This window comes from Jaculus jaculus, chromosome 9, assembly GCF_020740685.1.
Source record: "Jaculus jaculus isolate mJacJac1 chromosome 9, mJacJac1.mat.Y.cur, whole genome shotgun sequence".
Classification (NCBI taxonomy): domain Eukaryota; kingdom Metazoa; phylum Chordata; class Mammalia; order Rodentia; family Dipodidae; genus Jaculus; species Jaculus jaculus.
This window is the reverse complement of record NC_059110.1, coordinates 79,019,571-79,038,695: the sequence shown is the minus strand read 5'-3', so window position 1 is coordinate 79,038,695 and position 19,125 is coordinate 79,019,571. Positions and strand designations below refer to the sequence as shown.

The 19,125-nt window shown below is 50.2% G+C and overlaps 1 protein-coding gene across 2 annotated transcripts in view; it reads right to left on the bottom strand.

Annotated features, from left to right (window-relative positions):
* The window catches only part of Pitpnm3 (PITPNM family member 3), a 105,064-nt gene that overhangs the window by 19,005 nt on the left and 66,934 nt on the right, over nt 1–19,125 (bottom strand). For both annotated transcript variants that reach the window (XM_045158777.1, XM_045158778.1), the window contains exons 5-9: nt 5,357–5,433; nt 4,801–5,036; nt 1,904–2,093; nt 1,345–1,467; nt 720–904 (exon numbers count right to left, since the gene is read on the bottom strand). In XM_045158777.1, coding sequence (XP_045014712.1) covers nt 720–904; nt 1,345–1,467; nt 1,904–2,093; nt 4,801–5,036; nt 5,357–5,433 — 811 coding nt within the window. The remainder of the gene's footprint in view (nt 1–719; nt 905–1,344; nt 1,468–1,903; nt 2,094–4,800; nt 5,037–5,356; nt 5,434–19,125) is intronic.

The window sequence follows — 19,125 nt, the reverse complement described above, 5'->3', positions numbered from 1 at the left end:
AGGTAACACTATATGCAAAGTATATAAAGACTACAGAAAGGAAAAATACAAAAATAGTGAGATCTTTCAACTGTTCTGATGACCTTGTAATACTTGTCATTTGAATAAGGGAGGAAAAGAAAAAAGGGGAGAATTGAATAGAAAGAAAGTAAAAAGGAGCCCCTTGCCAACTGGTGTACATTGAATGCTCACTTCTTCCTGAATTAATGTGCAGCTGGTTCATTTATCCCATGGTGTCTAAAAAGTGGAAGGACAGTTCATGGTGTAGATATGGGGAAAGCAAAACGCTGAGCCCAGGTCTTCAGGATCTGATGGCATGACAACATCTGCCTCCTCCGAGAAATGATAAAGACACTCCCAGAGGCCGGCTCACGAGGCATCCCCAGCCTATAACCCTACTGGATCCTCTGAGCTATCCCGGGAAGCAGCTGGGCAGCTCCATCCTTTTGTAGATGGGGAAGCTGAGACTTGGGTAGAAGAAGTTATCCCCAGTTCTCCAAGTTTGAGCAGAGCAAGAGGCAGATTAAAAGATTCCCAGTCTCAGCATGCAGCCAATGGCAAGTCCTGGTCCCAGCATTTCCATGCTACCTATGTCCTCCCTACTCTATGGAGAGGGCTGGGATAGATAACTAGTCCCAGACCTCCCCTAAGACTCTGAGCCAAAGTCCTCACTCTCAGGGACATTGATGCTATAAAGCCAGAGGCTGGGGAGGAGGTACCTTGAGAGAAAGGCATGGTGCTGGGTGATGGCCTCACAGTCATAGGTGGAAGAGTCACTCTGTTTCCGTGGCAATGGCCTCTTGGGCTCCTCATCCTCCACCCCACTGGAGATGTCAATGTTGCTCTTGCTGAGCCGCTTGCTGCTGGCCAGACCGCAGTCTTCCTCTACTGCCATGGTGGTGTCCTGGAACAGGCAGCACCGCCGTCACAGCAGACTCTGGGACCCCACCTCCTTCCCCAGGCACAAGTGAACCCCTTCTTCCTACAGTATGGGAGCCATGATTCCAAGAGGTACATGGAAGCCTGGGCGTAATGCTGGGGGCTGTGTTTTAGGCGCAGGCCATCTCTTGTGTCCATATGGATGGGCCATCCAGTCAGGACACTGGGCAACTTTCTAGGGGACAAAAACCCCAATCAACCTCTCTGGGCCTCAGTTTTCTAGTGTGTACTAATATGTTCTTGCTATTCTGACATGAATACTTTGTACCATGGATGTTGTGGTGCCGATGTGAAGGTCGTCACTACGTCCCTGAGGGAGCTCTCTGCCCCTCTGGGCTGGGCTGGGCTGGGCTGGGAGAGGGCTTCCAGGGACACTCCCTCCCAGGTCCCTCCACCTGGCCACACCTGGGTGCTGCTGATGCTCCCCTTCCGGCTGCTGCTGCCAGGGCTGTCCCCGGAGGGCCCTGCACTGTAACAGATGGCATCAAAAGCCAGGAGGCCGCCCACACAGTCCCCGATGAGACACACCTGCAGAGGCACAGCTGGGCTAGAGGCATGCCCACAGCAGCCCTCTCACCCCACACCCAGCCAGGCAGAGGCGGATTCCCATGGGAGAATAAAGAGTGTGCCCTAGAGAGGGACTCAGAGCCTGGACAGAGAGCAGGGCCCATTCTGGGGCAGGTTTCCTATGGGGTCAGTGAGCCTGGGATCTAAGGTAAGGCTATGATGCTCAGGGATCAGACTGACTGAGGAGCAGCACTGAGCTACAAATCAAAGCATGGGACGCTTGTCGGCCTCTGTTTTCCTGTCTGTAAAACGAAGGGACTCCCTCCACCGCCACAACCCCAAATCAAAAGCTTCCTTGCTTCTCAGGTGCTATAGTTCTAGAATGGTTTTCCTTGATCCCTGTGGCAGACCCCAAGCAGTGACAAGTATGGGGAGGAGGGTGGGCAGGCTTCCCTACCTGCCCACTGAAGCCAATCCCATCAGAGGACTTGAGGAACTCGCTGTAGACATGGTTGGCTCGCTCGATGACAGTGGCAACAGCATCCTGGTACTGCGGGGAGGAGATAGCCAGCAGAGGCAGTGCGGCCAGGGGAATGTGGTCCTGGCTGGTGCTGAGGCAGCCCTCGTCATGGCTGTAGGGGTTCAGGCTGCAAACAGGGGGCTCAAGGTAAGCCCAGACTGGCCAGAACTGAGCAGTGAGGACTCAGCAGAGAGTGTACACACTGTCCAGCATGGCTCCTGGCTCCAGGGGCCCAAGTCAGGCTCCGTGAGACAAAGCACAGGCAATGGGGACAGGGCACAGAGAGGCAGGGAATCCAGCCGGTGCTAACTCCCTATGTGTCCATTCTGTGCCAACATGCAGTGGGGCACAGCAGTACTGTCTTGCCCTCCTGCCCATGGCCTCAAGGACACCCTAGTTCTGGAAGAAGTCAGCTGAGAGCCAGCCAGTGTGGAGCAGGGTGAGGAGGCAGCATCGAGGCAGCTCTGGAAGAAGAGGAGGGTCTGAACGAGACCGGCCTCAGGGAAAGCTTTGGAGATGCCAAGAAGGCAGCAGTGAAGGCACACTAGGCGTGTGGACCATCTGATAGCTCCACCTATCAGATCATCTAGCTGTGTCCGTTGAGTAGGAGGGCCCTGTGTGCTTCACTGATTCTGCAGAAAGTTTTGCTCTATAGGAGCCAGATCCCAGGGGACCCTGCATTCCTCTTCCTCTTCATGAAGAAGTCCTTCCTCCTCTGGGCAGCTCAGGCCCACAACCACACCTGGGTAGGCTCTGTCCCCTGGCTGCTTAGGAGGGATGGGGAGGTTGGGAACTCCTGATCAGAGACTGCCCTTCCCCCACAGGCCAAGCACAGGCTGATGGAGGATCCAGTGCAGGTCAAGACCCAACAGAATCTAGGGCAGGTGACAGGGCTCAGGCACCCTCAGCAGGTGGCAGAGTCCACATGGTTGGGCAAGGCAGCCATTCCTCATCCCCAAAGAACACAAATTAAAGGAAACAGGCCTCGATTGCAGCCGGAGAGATTTTAATTAGCCGAGAAGGAGCTCCCTCCCAGCAGTGATTAGGGGTGATTAATGGCCCTGGCAAGAGCAGCCTGGGAGAGAGGTACACTCCCTCCTGCTGTCCCCTCAAATGGCCCAGTCATATGTCTTCCCACAGATAGGGGTGACCCAGCTCTGGCAGTCAAACATCCTTGGGGTGGGTAGGAGGCCAGTGTCCTGACATGGATTGTGAACCAACACAATTAACTCAGGGACTGTTGCAAGTGTAACTGGAGCACAGCTTTGTTATCAGCTCAGCGGTTCCCAAATCCTACCACAGAGCAACAAGCCCTCCTTCAGATTCCAGGGCTGGGGTTGTATGGGGTGCCCATATCAAGATTTGACACGGATCATGTCAGGGAGTGAACAGTTAGCCAGGACCACAGACATAGTCTGCTTCCTGCTTTCAACCTTTGAGAGAAATGTGTTGAGGATATCCCAGGAACACAATAGGGTAGGTCTCTGCGCCCTATCCAGGGGTGAGGGGTGGAAAAGGGAGGGACAGGTGTGGCTCATGCTGTCTCCTGAACAGAAGGAAGCTTGGGGGCAGGGGCCTCAGGCTTGTCCCACACTGGAGCTCCAGGGGCAGTTGCTCTGCTGCCCCTCCTCAGAGCCACACCTGGCTGCGGCTGAGGCTGAGGCTGTGGCTGAGAGCCCAGGCTCTCCTTTCCCAGTGTGCTGGGGTTTCCTGCACTCTCAGGGGAGGCTCTGGCAAAGTCAGGGGAGAGAGGGAGCAGGGATGGGTTTGGGGGGGAACAGTTCCCTTTCACCCAACTACAGAATGTCACCACCTCCCAGCTCCCTAGCTTAGCATTTGCCAAGTGCTGTCAGGGATATGGGCTCTGCAGGTGTGAGAGCACGGATGAAAACGCTGGATGTCCGCCTGGATGCAGGGACCACCTTCCTACAGTTCAACAGGGACACTGGAAGGCTTAGGTCCCGGCACAGTAGGTGGCGTTAGTCTCGACCCCACTGACAGCAGCTTGCACCATGAGAGGGTCTTGCCAGCACTTGTAGTGCTCAGCCTACGCTTCAGTCCACACTACCCCTTCCCTCCCGACTCCCCACTAGCTGGCTCTCTGCTGGAAGCCAGGAGGGCTCCCCCTCAGCCCACTCTCCACCAGGGAGAGAGGCCCCTGCCTCTAAGGATGACAGTGCCTCCTGCCTCCCCCACGTGTGCTGTTCAGATGCGTGCTGCACTGAGTTTACCACTGCATACACACCAGCACCCTCACACTCTAAAAGGCAGTCAGTACTGTTGTTATCCCCATTTTTATAGATGTGAAAACTCAGGCAAGGAGAGCTTACACAATTTCCCAAGGCCACACAACTGGGCTTCACGTCCAGGCTGTCACGAGAGGCCGCACATTTGGCAGTGATATCACACTTAAAGTTACCCTACTCCGGGGTGTCTTCCCGGCCACCTTCATTCTGGAACCTATCCGTCCCTACGTGGCTGAACTCAAGTGGCTCTGGAGTAAGGCTACCTCAGTGTGAGTCTGGGATCTACTTTCTGGATAACTGGGGAAATTACTGAACCTCTCAAAGCCTTAGTTTTCTGTTCTGTACCAACTGGATCAGATCTACTGAGCGCAAATAGTAGATCTGAGCCATCATGGGGACCCTGGCATGCCAAGCCCCCAACAGATAATTCTTACTGACAACTCCCCACCACGGATGCTCATCACCAATCTGACCTGACATTCCAAAAATCCTTAGCCAGTGCCCCCATGACAGGAGCAGGCCTCATAGGCAGAAGCAGTCCTTCCCATGCTAACCCCAGGTAACACAGACAGACAGAAGTGGACTCACTTAGAGACGAGTGAGAAAGCCTCCGAGCAGATGGCAGGACAGGGGACAAATTTGATGAGGATGTGGCCCAGGGCAGCAGGGAAGTGGGCACGCGTGACCTTCTCCAGCACAGAGCTGAAGGTGTGGATGTCGGCTGCCTTGCAGGAAGGGTCTCCTGAGCCCGTATCCAGGACATTGCCTCCGTGCAGCACCAGCAGGAGGACATGTGTCTTGCAAGAGCGCTGTGAGCAGCCTTCCTGAGAGAGACATGACAGGGATAGGGACGGACAGGCAGCAGGGGCCAGAGACACACAAGAATGCCGCTATAGGGACTGTAGCTGAGTGGCAGCTCTGTGATGGACTATCTGGTGCATTCAGAGGGAGGCTGCAGCAGGGCGAGGCCTCCAGGGGAAGGCATAGCAGGAAGAGTCTGGAGAGACCCTTCTGGTCCTATGCGAGTCTAAAGCCCAAAGAAGGACAGGCTGACCAGGACCACATAGTAAGTCAAATGAAGAGCTAGACATAAACTAAAATCTGACCACAAATGGGACCAGATGCCCTCAGAAACGCAGCACACCTCGCTATCTTCGTGGATCTCGATGCTTCCCTGTGCTGGGAACCTCTGTCTTCTCAGAGACACCCGGTACAGTTCTCCTGTGGAGGGAACGGAAAGAGAATGTAGCATCTCCAGGCTCCCCTACTGCACTGGACATTCTCTAGGAGCAGCTGGGAAACTGGAATTATCACCTGGAGCTGGAGAGGCTCACCCTGTCCAGCCTCCTGCCTATGAAGTCCACACAACATGAGAAGACCATCTGCTGTGGATGTAGCCCCGGGACATGGTCCCATCCTAGAACAAAGCTGTCCTGCTTTTTTCACCAGTAATGGCAGCAGTGTGAGAGTCCTGTGACATTTGCCTCTGGATATAGATGGGAACTGGAGCCAGTGCCCCTCTGAGAAGAGCTGGGAAGCCGTGGGTGTAATGAGCCATCCCTCATCAGTGTGACTGGGCTCAGCAATGTCCCAGAAACCTAGGGACCCGGGACTTCTGGGTGTGACTGGGTGGGGTTTCCAGGAGGGTTTAGTCCTGACCTGGGAGACTGAGTTAAGAAGACCCCTCCAAAAAAAAAAAGGAAGAAGAGCCCCTCTACTGAGTGTGGTGGTTTGATTCAGGTGTCTCCATAAACTTAGATATTCTGAATGCTAGGTTCCCAGATGATGGAGATTTGGGAATTGACACCCCTTGGAGGCAGTGTATTGTTGGGGGTGGGCTCACAGATGTTACAGCCAGTTTCCCCATGCCAGTGTTTGGTGCACACTCCTGTTCCTGTTGTCCATCTGATGTTGGCCAGGAGGTGATGTCCACCCTCTGCTCATGCCATTGTTTCCCCTGCCATCATGGAGCTTTCCCTCCAGTCTGTTAGCCAAAATAAACCCTTTTTCCCGCAAGCTGCCCTTGGTGTGGTGATTTCTGCCAGCAATGCAAACCTGACTGCAACACTGAGGGCAGGCAGGCAGGCAGGCACCATCCAATCCATGGAGGACCTGAATAGAATAAAAGGGCTTGGATGGCTGCAGTCTGCCCTGGGATGTTGAGTTTATGGGTTCCACCTTCCAACTCTCAAGGACTTACACCCCTGGTGCTCAGGCCAAAGGGCCGGGACAGAGACGCCACAGGCTTTCCTTGGCTTTTCCTGGCAGACAGATCAAGAGACTTGGCTTTTATCACTGCATGAGCCCAGTCCTTATTTTTTTAAATAAAAATTGTTTTGATGTTTTTATTTATTTATTTTTGAAACAGGGACTCACTATGTGGCCTCTAATTCATCTCCAGAATGCCTTGCCATGACCAGCTATAGATATCTTTTTACCATAAATAAAACAGCTAGATAAAAATACTTTTTTAAATATATGATTAGGGGACTGGAGAGATAGCTCAGCAGTTAAGGCATTAACCTGTGAAGCCTAAGGACCCAGTTTCAATTCCCCAGGACCCACATAAGCCAGATGTACAAGGTGGCACATATGTCTGGAGTTTATTTGCAGTAGCTGGAGGCCCTGCCCATTTTTCTCTCTCTCTTTCTTAAATAATAAGTAAAAATAAATTTTAAAATATCTGATTGGGACTTGGAATATAGCTCAGTGACATAATATATGCCTAGCACACACAGCCCTGGGTTTTGTCTAAGCACCATGATAAACAAAATCTAGTTGAAGCTATATGAGACACCATAGTCCAGAAGAAACTGGACACATGAAAAATAAAAGCCAGTGTTCAGGGTGACACTGGCATCACCCATGAGCTTTAGGGTGAGGCCCATCACTCAGAAATACTCTCCATGGGGATAGGGACTTAGTTCAGTTAGTAGAGTGCTTGTCTAGCATGAAGCCCTAGGTTTGATTCCAGCACCACATAAACTTAGGGGGCAAAGGCAGGAAGAGCAGAAGCTCAAGGTCATCTTTAGCTATATAGTGAGTCCAAGGCTAATGTGAGCTACATGAGACCCTGTCACAAAAAAAAAAAAAAAAAGAGGACTGGAGAGATTCCTCCATGGTTACGGTGCTTGCCAGAAAAGCCTAACCACCTGGGTTTAATTCCCCAGTGCCCATGTAAAGCCAGATGCACAAAATGGCACATGCATCTGAAGTTCATTTGCAGCTGCTAGATGCCCTGCACATGGCTATTCTCTCCCTCCCTCCCTCTCTCTTTCTCTCTCTCCATCTTTCCTTGGACATAAATAAATAAAATATTTTTAAAAAGAAAGGAAAATAGAAAAAGAAGCATTTTCTTCACTCCTTCCAGCTGCCTAGCCCAATACCTCCTCTAGGAAGTTCTTCTTGGCACCCAGCACCCTTTATCGCCCCCCTACCCGAGCTCCCACTTCTCCAACACCAGAGTCTATAGCCCAGAATAGAATCTGGCTTGCAGCTTGTTTTGTAAACAAAGTTTTATTGGAACACAGGCAGCTCATTCATTTACATATGGTCTGTGACTGCTTTCAAACCTCAGTGACCAACTTCAATAGTGCCAACGGACTGACAGCCCTCAAAGCCTGAATTAGTTACTCTGTGGCCCTTTCCAGAATAATGTCCTGAGCCCTCATCTCACAGCAATCTTCAGTGTCACCATATCAGACTCCTGTGGAGAGAGGCTTCAGACATCCCACAGGCAACGCGACCCAAACAAGGCCTGGCACCCTTCACCCAGCCCACCTTCCCTCCTTGCTTCTCTCCCAGGAGATGGGCACCACCACATGGCTGAAAGCCACATTTGCACTGCGAAGCACTTGTTTGCCTACATTGACAGGAAACTTGCCTTTTCTCACAGAAGCAAGGCCACATGAGGACGACCCTCTCCTCCACCACCACCCCCACAAGAGTCATGTCTGGAGATGTCTTTCCCAGATTCTATGAGCATTCCTAGCCAGCCTACGTCTGGGTCAACGTGCGCCAGCCTTACCCGTCACCACCACCATCCTGCAGGATGCTATGCCCAGAATTCCAAAAGAGGAACTTTTCTCCTCAGGGAAGTGCAGTTCTGAAATCTCCTATCCTCCAAGACACGACCCTGGGCTGGGGCAACCGCATTATGAGCTCAGAGCTGCTTCCCACACAGACAGGAAAATCATTTCCTAGGTGGTAAATCAGCTTAGCTTTGACGAGGGAGAAGACAAACTTTTCTGGGGCCTGGCTCTACCTTCCACTTTCTAATACTCCTGCCAGTGGCTTAGCTTCTGCCGCGTCTTAGTTTGTTTGTGTGTGTGTGTGTGTGTGTGTGTGTGTGTTTGTTTGTTGAGACAGGATCTCCATATGTAGCCCAGGCTGGCCTGGAACTCGCCATCCTCCTTCCTCTGCCTTCTGGGGACTGAGACTAAAATCCACACCTGGCTCTTCTAACTACAAAAGCTGGCCCTGGGCCTGGCTAGGGGGAGGACAGGATGATGAAAAAAGACCATAGGAATGGGTTCTGTTGAACCCTTGTTAAGGGCCAGGTATTATAGGTTGCCATGTATTCTTTCATCCAGTCTCCACCATTAAGCTCCAGTTGAGGTGCTCTTTCCTTAGTCCCATTTTACAGATAAGTAAGCTGAGGTTCAAACAACCCAGGTCACTTGCTCAGGGATACAAAACACAAAACAGAAGGATTCCCCACTAGAGGGCCCCCTCTCTACAAAGGACAGCGCACTGTCTCTGCAGAAGTCACTGTGGGAACACCTCGACTCTAAGCCCATGTCTGCTTCCCTCTTTCTCCAACATGAAACAATTTGTCACTTGACAACGACTGTATCCGGGAAGGAAGCCAATACAAAGTAAAGATGGGTGCTGCAGGCTTTGTGGTGCACCTGGCCTTGCATGCGTCTGTCGGCTCGAGGAAGGCAGATGAAGCAGCAGCAAGGTTGAGGTCGTGGTAGGGGGAACGTGGGACACCCCCACCCATGGGGCTGAGAGAGGCACGGTCTTCAAAACCATGAGCTCTGGAGCTAGAGCATGTGAGTTCAAGATGCGGCTCATCAGCTTAGTTTCCCTACCTGGAATATGGAAATGGTCGTAGTGATAGGAACTGCTTCATGGAGAGGGGGCAAGGGTTTAGAACAGGGCATGAGGATGCGAAAGGTGTATTACTGTTAGCTGCCATTGTGATTGTGATTATAGGGGCCTGGGGCAGGGCACGGCCGGCCGACAAGATGGGATGAGGCTGATGGGGACATCACCGCCACCACACTCCCTGCCCTTCCGCCAAATCCCTCCCCAGCCCTGGCATGCTCACCCACCTCACTGGGCTGGGTGCCTGCTTGCAGTGTGATTACAGGATTAAATGCTATGATTGCCACAAATTACCATCACGAGGCTATAAATAACTTACAGAGAAGACGTGAGGGTCCTGCTGTCTCCCGGGCACCATGCCCTCCACTAGGTGGGGGCTAGATCCTACACCACCACTGGTGACAGAGACTGAGGAAGCCTCACAGCCTCCATCCGTCTAGCATCAGCTCCCTGGGGCTCATGGGAATTGAACTAGCCTGTGGTTAAGTGCTGCATCCCGGTCACAAAGGATGCTGAGGTAGTTCCCAGCTCAGTGGGATGAGAGCGTCAGGCTGCAGACTGGGCAGGGGGATGTCTGCAGCATCCTTACCCCTCCCTAGCAAGAGCCTTCCTTCCTCCACAATATGGGACAAACTTTCCTGCCTTCCATGTGCAGAACCATAAATGCTGTGCTCTGAGCCAGGGAGGTGGGGAGACCTCCTTGCCACACCTAGGTTCTATCCCTTTGAGAAGTAAGTGCTAGGCCTCAGTGGACCAGCAGACAAGTACCCCAAGGCTGCTCTGTCTATCTGTTCCCTTCCCACAAGGCTTTGCCTTCTTTGTTTTGTTTTGCTTTGTTTAATTTTTTTTTTTAAGAAACATATATATGTATTTATTTGAGAGAGGGGGAGAGAGGGGCAGATAGAGAGAAAATGAGCATGTCAGGGCCTCCAGCCACTGCAAAGGAACTCTAGATGCATTCACCACCTTGTGCATCGGGTTTAAGTGGGTACTGGGGAATCAAATGTGGGTCCTTAGGCTTCACAGGCAAGTGCCTTAACCACTCAGTCATCTCTCCAGCCCATTGTTTAATAGTTTTGTGAGACAGGGTCTTACTATGTAGCTTGTGTTGATCTCCAACCCTTGACAATCTCCTGCTTCAGCTTTCTGAGTACTGGGATTACAGACATGTGCCACCACACCTGACAAAGTTTTGCCCTATGAAGGACCAGGTATCTGGGACTAGGGAGATGGCCCAAGGTAAAGCAAGGTAAAGTGCTTGCTATACAAGCATAAAGATCAGAGTTAGGACCCTCAGCCCCAACATAAATGCTGGGGGAACATGGTGGATAAACTATAATCCCAGAACTCAGGAGATGGGGACAGGAGGTCCCTAGGGCAAGCTGGCCAGCCAGAACCAGCCAAATCAGCGAGCTCTGTGTTCATGTGAGAAACCCCCTGCCTTAGTCAATACAATGGAAAGCATGAGAAGACAATGCTGGATGCCAATCTCTTGTCTCCACATGCATGTGCATACATGTGCATGCGTGCGTGCATACACACAAGGTATTTATCCTACAATAATCATATGAGACAGAACTCTCACCCCGCCTCGCACTGCTTATGCTGAGTCCTCTGCTTGTGAGCTTTTCCTCCCTTTGCAAGCCAGAAAACTCCTGTATGTCCTATAGATCGAAAACCTCACTCAATTGCCACTCCCTCTGAGAAGCCTACTGGGATCTACCTAGACCAAGATTGGTGTTTCATGGTGTACTGAACAGGAGGCCTGGCCTATTACAGTGGGATTACTTTATTTTCATATCAGACTGGGAAACTATTGATGGCAGGATTTATCAGTTTTCGAAGCCTGGCATTTTTGTGAAAAGTTTAGACATATGAGGTATCAGCTATGAGGTATCTCTGAGCTGTCAAAACCTTAGGAAATTCTAGTTTCAGGGACGCATCTAGCCCCAACCAGGGAAGAATGCTTCTTGCAGGTCCTCGGGAGAACTCAAGGTCCCAGAGAGTATCTGAAATCCTCTGGGAATCTGTAGCTCTACCTCCAGAGATCCCCTAAAACCTCTGGTGAAAAGAAAGGCCAACAAGAAGTCTTGGGTGGTGAGGAGCCACATCCAAGGGACCCAGATTATCAGGTCATCTGCTTCTTTCCCATTTCCTGCCCATTTCTGTTTGCATGACCCCAGTCAGGCTGGGTCCCTGCGGGGCCCAGATCTGGGGTACATGAACCCATAGCTGGCTGTGCAAAAGGCTTTGAGGCAAGTCAGCTGTGAGCACACCACCATCCCCAGCTCTGGGACACTGGCTCACCATGGCTCCTCCTGCCCACCGAAGAATAGAGGCTATTTTTGCTTAATCACAGCCTTGGCTAGGCACAGATCGTGATCAGCCCTTCTAATTACTGGCACACTACACTGCTGCTCAGACAAAAACCAAGGTCTCACCCACATGCTCAGTACCCTAAACAAAACATCACCCTATATTTTCTCTTTCTCTCTCTCTCTTTCTCTCTCTCTCTTTCTCTCTCTCTCCCTCTTTCTCTCTTTCACTTTCTCTCTCAAATAAATAAATATTTTTAAAAATGGGCTGGAGAGGGCTGGAGAGATGGCTTAGCGGTTAAGCGCTTGTCTGTGAAGCCTAAGGACCCCAGTTCGAGGCTCGGTTCCCCAGGTCCCACGTTAGCCAGATGCACAAGGGGGCGCACGCGTCTGGAGTTCGTTTGCAGAGGCTGGAAGCCCTGGCACGCCCATTCTCTCTCTCTCCCTCTATCTGTCTTTCTCTCTGTGTCTGTCGCTCTCAAATAAATAAATTGATTAATTTAAAAAAATTTTAAAAAATAAAAATGGGCTGGAGAGATGTTCAGTGGTTAAGGCACTTGCCTGCAAAGCCAAAAGATCAGAGTTCAATTCCCCAGTACCCACATAAAGGCAGATGCACAAGGGGGCACATGCATCTGGAGTACATTTGCAGTGGCAAGAGGCCCTGGCGTGCCTATATTCTCTCTCTCTTTTTCTTTCACTCTCTCTGTCAAATAAATATTTAAATAAATAAAATATTTTTTTAAATCACCCCAGCCTTGCAGGAGCGTTCGACAGTCTCCACCCCTTGCCACTGCGGGGGCCCAGCAGGAGCACATGCCAACCACTCAGTCTCACTCTCCATCATGCCAGACCCTCCTACCCAGCAGCGACTGTCACCTGTATCAGCCCCTCATGGGGTCAACTGAGCAGAGCTGAGCCCAGCTGAGACCATGGAGCATGTCCTGAGAGGGAGCCAAATGGTGTCTTGTCATCTGCGAACTATGGAAGCACATGTGTAGGCAGAAACAGTTTTGTGCCGAGTTAATGGCTTTGCTCTTTTGCTATGATGTGGGATCTGGCAACACACCTGGAAAATATCTGGGAAGCACCAGAGCCTCGTTCATCAGCAAGTGGGGACTTCAGTCACAGTTTTCACCCCCCAGGTAAGCCGCCCCCATGGAGAACACATATGCACAGGAGACAGGCCATGGCAGCAGTCGGAGTGAGAGAGGTGCCTGCTCTTCCCCCTCCACAGCACCGCAGAACAGAGTGTCTGCCTGTGTCCCTTCAAAACAGCTAGGGAAGCTGAACGCAAGCGTGGGCCCTGGGTGAGTTCCAGCCCTCCAGGCCCAACACAATTAGACCCTGGGCCCTGTGTGGAACCATAGGCATCGCTGGAGAGTCACTTTGAGGAGAAAGGAAGAGGTACCACAAAACTGCGGGTGGAAAATGCCACCTGGATTTCCTAAGCCACTGAATCCAACTAGGAAGCGTGGTGTTAATTCCCAAGCAAGCCCATTAAGAGGGAAGGGTCTACAGGGCTGGGAACATGGTTCCATGACTAAACTGCTTGCCCAGCACCCAGGTGACAGGTGGTTGTGGCGAGCACCTGTAATCCCAGCTCTGGGGACATGGAGAAAGGCAGTTCCCTGGGGCTTGCTGTCTACTTAGTCTAGCTGAATTGGTGAACTCCAGGTTCAATGTGAAACCCTATCTCAAAAAATAAGGTGGAGGGGCTGGAGAGATGGCTTAGTGGTTAAGAGGTGCCTGTGAAGCCTAAGGACCCTGGTTCAAGGTTCGATTCCCCAGGACCCACATAGCCAGATGCACAAGGTGGCACATGCATCTGGAGTTTGTTAGTAGTGGCTGGAGGCCCTGGTGTGCCCATTCTCTCTCTCTCTCTCTCTCTCTCTCTCTCTCTCTCTGCCTCTTTCTCCATCTGTCACTCTCAAATAAGCAAAAAAATAAATAAATAAATAAAAATAAGGTGGAAGCCAGGCATAGTGGCACAAGCCTTTAATCCCAACACCCGGGAGGTAGAGGTAGGTGGATTGCCTTGAGTTGGAGGCCACCCTGAGACTACAGAGTGAATGCAAGATCAGCCTGGGCTAGAGCGAGATCCTACCTCAAAAACAAACAAACGAACAAAACAGGTGGAGGGTAGCTAAGGAAAATATCCATGCCAACTCTGGTCTTCACATGCATGTACACACATGTGCACATACACCTGCATGTATATTCATACACATGTACACATGTATACCTTACATACACATGTAAAGGAAACCAAGGCTTTCTTTTTTAATATTTAATTAATTTATTTATTTGAGAGAGACAGAAAAAAAAGAGTCAGAAAGAAAGAGAGAGAGAGCACACATAGGTGTGTCAGGGCCTCCAGCCATGACAAACCAACTCCAGACGCATGCACCACCTTGTGCATTTGGCTTTACAAGGGTCCTGGGGAATTGAAGCTGGGTCCTTAGGCTTTGCTGGCAAGTGCCTTAACTGCTAAGCCATCTTTCCAGCTGAGAAAACAAAGGTTTAGATGATCCTTAGAAAAGGAAGCTACGGCCACCAGCTCACTGTGGGGTTCGCTTGGAATGCTCCCTGCCGGAGAACTCACGGGCACAATAAAGACGAGGAATTAGGGGATCAGCAATGGAGAAACACAGCTCCTCACAGCAGCTCACAGCACACAGCCAGGGAGTAGGGGGCACCGAGGAAAGCCTCCATGCCACATGACAAGGTCCTGCCCTGGCCCACTGGTGACCACACAGAAGATAACAGATTCTGGCTGGCAGCTGTCATAAGTGGGGATCACTCCCCAAAGCAGGATACAGATGGGACAGCCTTCTTCTGAAACTTCCTCTAGAAATTTTGTGGAACATTAATTTGCTATCTAGTAAAATTTTCCATAGGGGCCCAGGTTCCAAAGCTAAAAATGGACCATGTCTATGTGAAGTAGGTAGGGGGCCACTATAGTTTATATCTTGAATGGCTTCCAAAATTCCATGTGTTGAAGGCTTGGTCTTGAGCCTATAGTACTATCAAGAGATGGCGGAATCCTTAAGAGATGGTGTCTGGTGAGGTGTGACCTAAAAGAGGATAGTGAACCCCCCAAGTCTCTTCCTGTGTTATTCTTCTGGCTTCCTGGACATCCTAAATGCCCATAGGCTCCCATCATTGTGTGCTGCACCACCCAGGCCCAAAGCAACAGGGTCGAGCAACCACAGACTAAAACCTCTGAAACTCTGGGCCAAAAGAAATAAGTGGGCACCATCTCTAATGGCAGGATGCAGGCAGGACAGCAGGAAGTAGCAGAAACAACAGGCCCTCTTCTGAAGGCTCTAGAACTTTCATGAAACAGAAAAATTTCCTAGCCAGTGAAGTTGTCCTTGGGGGCACAGTATGCAAAGGTGAAAGTGAGTTAAGTTTGGTTAAGTTCAATGACATTCTTTAAGTTGTCTCAGGCGTCCTGTTACAGTAACAGAAAGCTGAGTAACACTGCCCACAGCCCCACTTTCTCATTCTAGCCCAGTCCCTAGGGGATCAATAGAGACTGACTTCAAAGCTCCTGGCCTTGTTCACCAGCTAGACTCCAGGTAATCCTCCCCTGTAGTGCTCCTACCTCCAGAGTGTGTGTGTGTGTGTGTGTGTGTACGTGTGTGTGCTCAGGCCACTGGGGGGCTTATTTTCAAAGGATATTCCCCAAATGTAATTTTCTCTGATGTTAGGACAGTGGCTGTTTTTTCCTCCACTTCTATTTTGCTCTACTTCTGAATATTTCTCTACTTAGTCTGTATTTCTTTTAGTTTAAAACTTTTGTTGTTGTTGTGTTTTTGAGTGAGGGTCTCACTATAGCCCAAGCTAACCTGGAACTCACTTTATAGGCCCAGGCTGGCCTCAAACTCACAGTGACCCTCCTACCTCTGCCTAGTTTTAAAGTATTCTTGAAAGCTGGAGAGATTGCTCAGCAGTTAAGGCACTTGCCTGCAAAGTCTGAGAACCTGAGTTCAATTCCCCAGTGCCCATGTAAAACCAGATGCATCTGGAGTTCATTTGCAGTGGCTAGAGGCCCTGGTGCACCCATTCTCTTTCACTCTATCTGTCTCTCTTACTCTCTCTCAAATGAATAATTTTAAAGTATTTATAGGACTAGGAGATGGCTCAGTGGTTAAAAGTGCTTGCTGCGCAAGACTGATGACCAAATGGAGTTCAGATTCCCCCAAACCCACATAAAGCAATTAGAGCACATGTCTGAAACCCAACCCTGACAGCACTGGGAAGCAGAGCCAGGAGGATCTTAAAGCCTGTGGGCCAGCTAGTTTGGTATTCACATTGAAAGGTAAGGACCAACACCCTATGGTTGTCCTCTGGCCTACACACATGTTCCATGGCACACATGAGCCCACAGACACACACCATAGACATACACACATACACAAATGCACACATAAAAGGATTTATGAATAAATCTATTGGACATTTATGAGCCAGTCACAATCCCCTACCTCAGGCAATGCCATGTTGCCAACAGAGCAAAGAGAAACACTGGCCTGGGTTCTAGAATTCAGGCTAGTCAGGAAGGTAAAGGAAAAGAGATGCTTGTGGAGGAAAAGAATAAATGTGAAATGGGATGCATGAAGTTGAATGCTGCATTTGGGTTTAAAAGCTAACTCAGCATCCCTTCCTGACTTCAACTCTGCTACTTGCCACTCAACTTGTGTCAGGACTGAAAACACCCAAAGAAATGACAACAGTACCAGCTTTTAAGGATGGCTTCATGCTCATGGGTCATATGACCAAAACCAAGTCACATGACCCAGAGCAGTGTAGTCCCTGTGCTCAAAGGCTACAAACAGCCTGACTCAGCCTGAGTAATGGAACTATGGGAGTCACTTCTCTGGGGCACATAGACCCAAACCACAGTTCACAATGAGAAGGGGTATCCTTGCCTCTTCCCTTGCATATCAAGCCACATTGAGGACTTGTCTGGAGTTCATTGGCCTGGCAGGAAAGCTGTAGGATGTGAGTCAGAGACGGAGGAGCTGAGCCTGGAGAACAGTGGACCCAAGGGGCCCTGCAGATCTCTCATGCAGAAACATATTGCAAATCCACACTGCAAAGCCATGCTGAGAAATCCACACTGCAGACCCACTCTGCACACCCACATAGCAGACCTATGCTGCACAGCCATGCTGCAGTCCATGTTGCAGATCTATGCTGAGCCATGTTTGAGTCCAGGAAGCAGAGGGAATGATGACCACCAATCAGCAGTACAGGGTGACTTCTGAAGAGTTCCCAGGTTTCAACACAACATAGAAAATATTTACAAGTGTTCCAGAATGTCTCGTGCTGGCCTAGAGGCAGAGTTCTCCTTCACCTCGGTTACATAAGCAAGTTGCAAGGGGCTACTTAGCAGGGATGCCGAGAGGAAATTTTCATCCAGGGTTGGGGGGCATCTGGAGGCTGAGGTACTTCCTGTGCCTCCTGAACCTTTTCAGGGATTAAAATCTAATCACATTCACATGACTTCACCTGGCTAATGAGGCTGAGGTCATGTGTACAGTGGGCCAATGTCCTTTCACAAAGACACTAGCCCAGTGAAGGCCTGACCCTTGCTCCTTGTTAGAGTCTGTGCACTAGATGCTACCTCGTAAGAACCTGCTGTTAGGTACCACAACTGAGCAGAGAGACAGCTCCAAGGGAAACCTCAGGTCCTGGCCATCACCATTTTGTACTAGACCCAGTCAGGTTGCCACACAGCACCACAAGAAAACTTGTTCCACAGTCCTCCTAAGATGGGTCTCAGGTTTCCAGACCTCACCCAGTGTCTCTGGTAATCTTCACATTCCTCCTGGAGATCAAGGGTGCCCTCCCCATTTTTACAGAGGAGAAAACCAAGGTTTGGAAGGGCTAAGGGACTTTTCTAGAGATATACGTAGAGGTGGGTACACATTGTGGCTTGAGTGTGAAAGGCTTCCCCATGGGCTCATGCATTTGAACACTTGTCCCTGGCTGGTAGCACAGTTTGGGGAGGTTGAGGACATGGAGTGTAGCTGGTAGATACAGGCTCAGGGGCAGGCTTTTCAGGGTTATAGCTCAGCCCTGCTTCCGGTTCCACTCTTGGTTGATCTTCCAAGATGTGAACAAGCCACTCTACAAGTCCTAACGCCATGTCTTCCCACCATGATGGGCCAAACTGTGGGTCAAAGTAATATCTCCTCTTTTAAGTTGTATCTGTCACATATTTTGTCCTTAGCAACAAGGAAAGCTAACGGATACTGGTGAGGATTGAACTTGAGTCAACAGGGCAGGGTTCTTTCATGCTGACATTAGAAAGTGAGTACAAAGGAGTAGCCTCTGGTCTTTCAAATGAATACCTTGGCCATGGCCCTTTCCTCTCAGAGTGAGCCATGGTCAGGAGGGAAAGTAAGTAGTGACTGTATCCTCAGGTTCATGAGCTTCCTGAAGCACTGGGGTCTGACCCCCATACTGACCCTCTGTTAAGCCAGCACCTGGCCCTGCTTGAAAGTCTACACTCACAAAGGACTGCAACAGCCCAATCTAGCCCACGCCCTTCTTCAATCATCCCTTCCAGAGCAATGGCTCCCAAGGGACCGGGAATGATTCACACACATGAAAAGGTACTCAGTCTGTGAACCCAAAGCTGGAGCAGTGCTCACTGAAACTACCCACAATACCCTGCCTTCATTTCTCAGATCAGCCACTATCAATACCCCGTGGGAAACACGCTTCCTTCATTCCTTGCAGTTGCCCCCCCCCACCGACCCATCAATGCCAAGTCCATGTGCAAAATGCTAACCATTGCCATGTGATTTATAACAGCAAAGGAGGAGAAGCAACCTACAGAGGACAGGTTAAGTCAAGTGCATTATAGCAATGTGGGACACACCCATTGGCAAGATCAATGTCCTTGTGAACATTCTGAGACAGCAAGATGATCGTGCTGTGTCGTTATTCAAGGAAAGCAAGGTGAAGAATGAAACACTCGAGTGCGTGCGCCCATCTGTGTGGGGTATATATAAAAGTACATGGAAGTGTATATTTATGGCTATGTTCATGTTTGCACAGACTAGGTCTGGAATGGAATATATGAAATTCGTCATCCTCGCTACTTCTGGGGAGATGGACGTGGTGAGTTTTATACCTTGTTCGTGCACGAACTACTAAAATAACACATCAAGCTGGGTGTGGTGGCGCATGTCTTTAATCCCAGCACTCGGGAGGCAGAGGTAGGAGGATCACCATGTATTCGAGGCCGCCCTGAGAGTACAGAGTGAATTCCAGGTCAGCCTAGACTAGAGTGAAACCCTACCTCGGGGAAAAAAAAAAATCAAAAGTAAGGTTTTTTTTGTTAGTTGGTTGGGTGGTTGGTTTTTTTAATAAATGTAGCCTGGTGATTTTTCTTCTCTCTGAGATCCTGATTGTTACTTCTGCCAGGGCTGACTCCTTTGCCTTGAGCTCTGTGGCACAGCTTCCT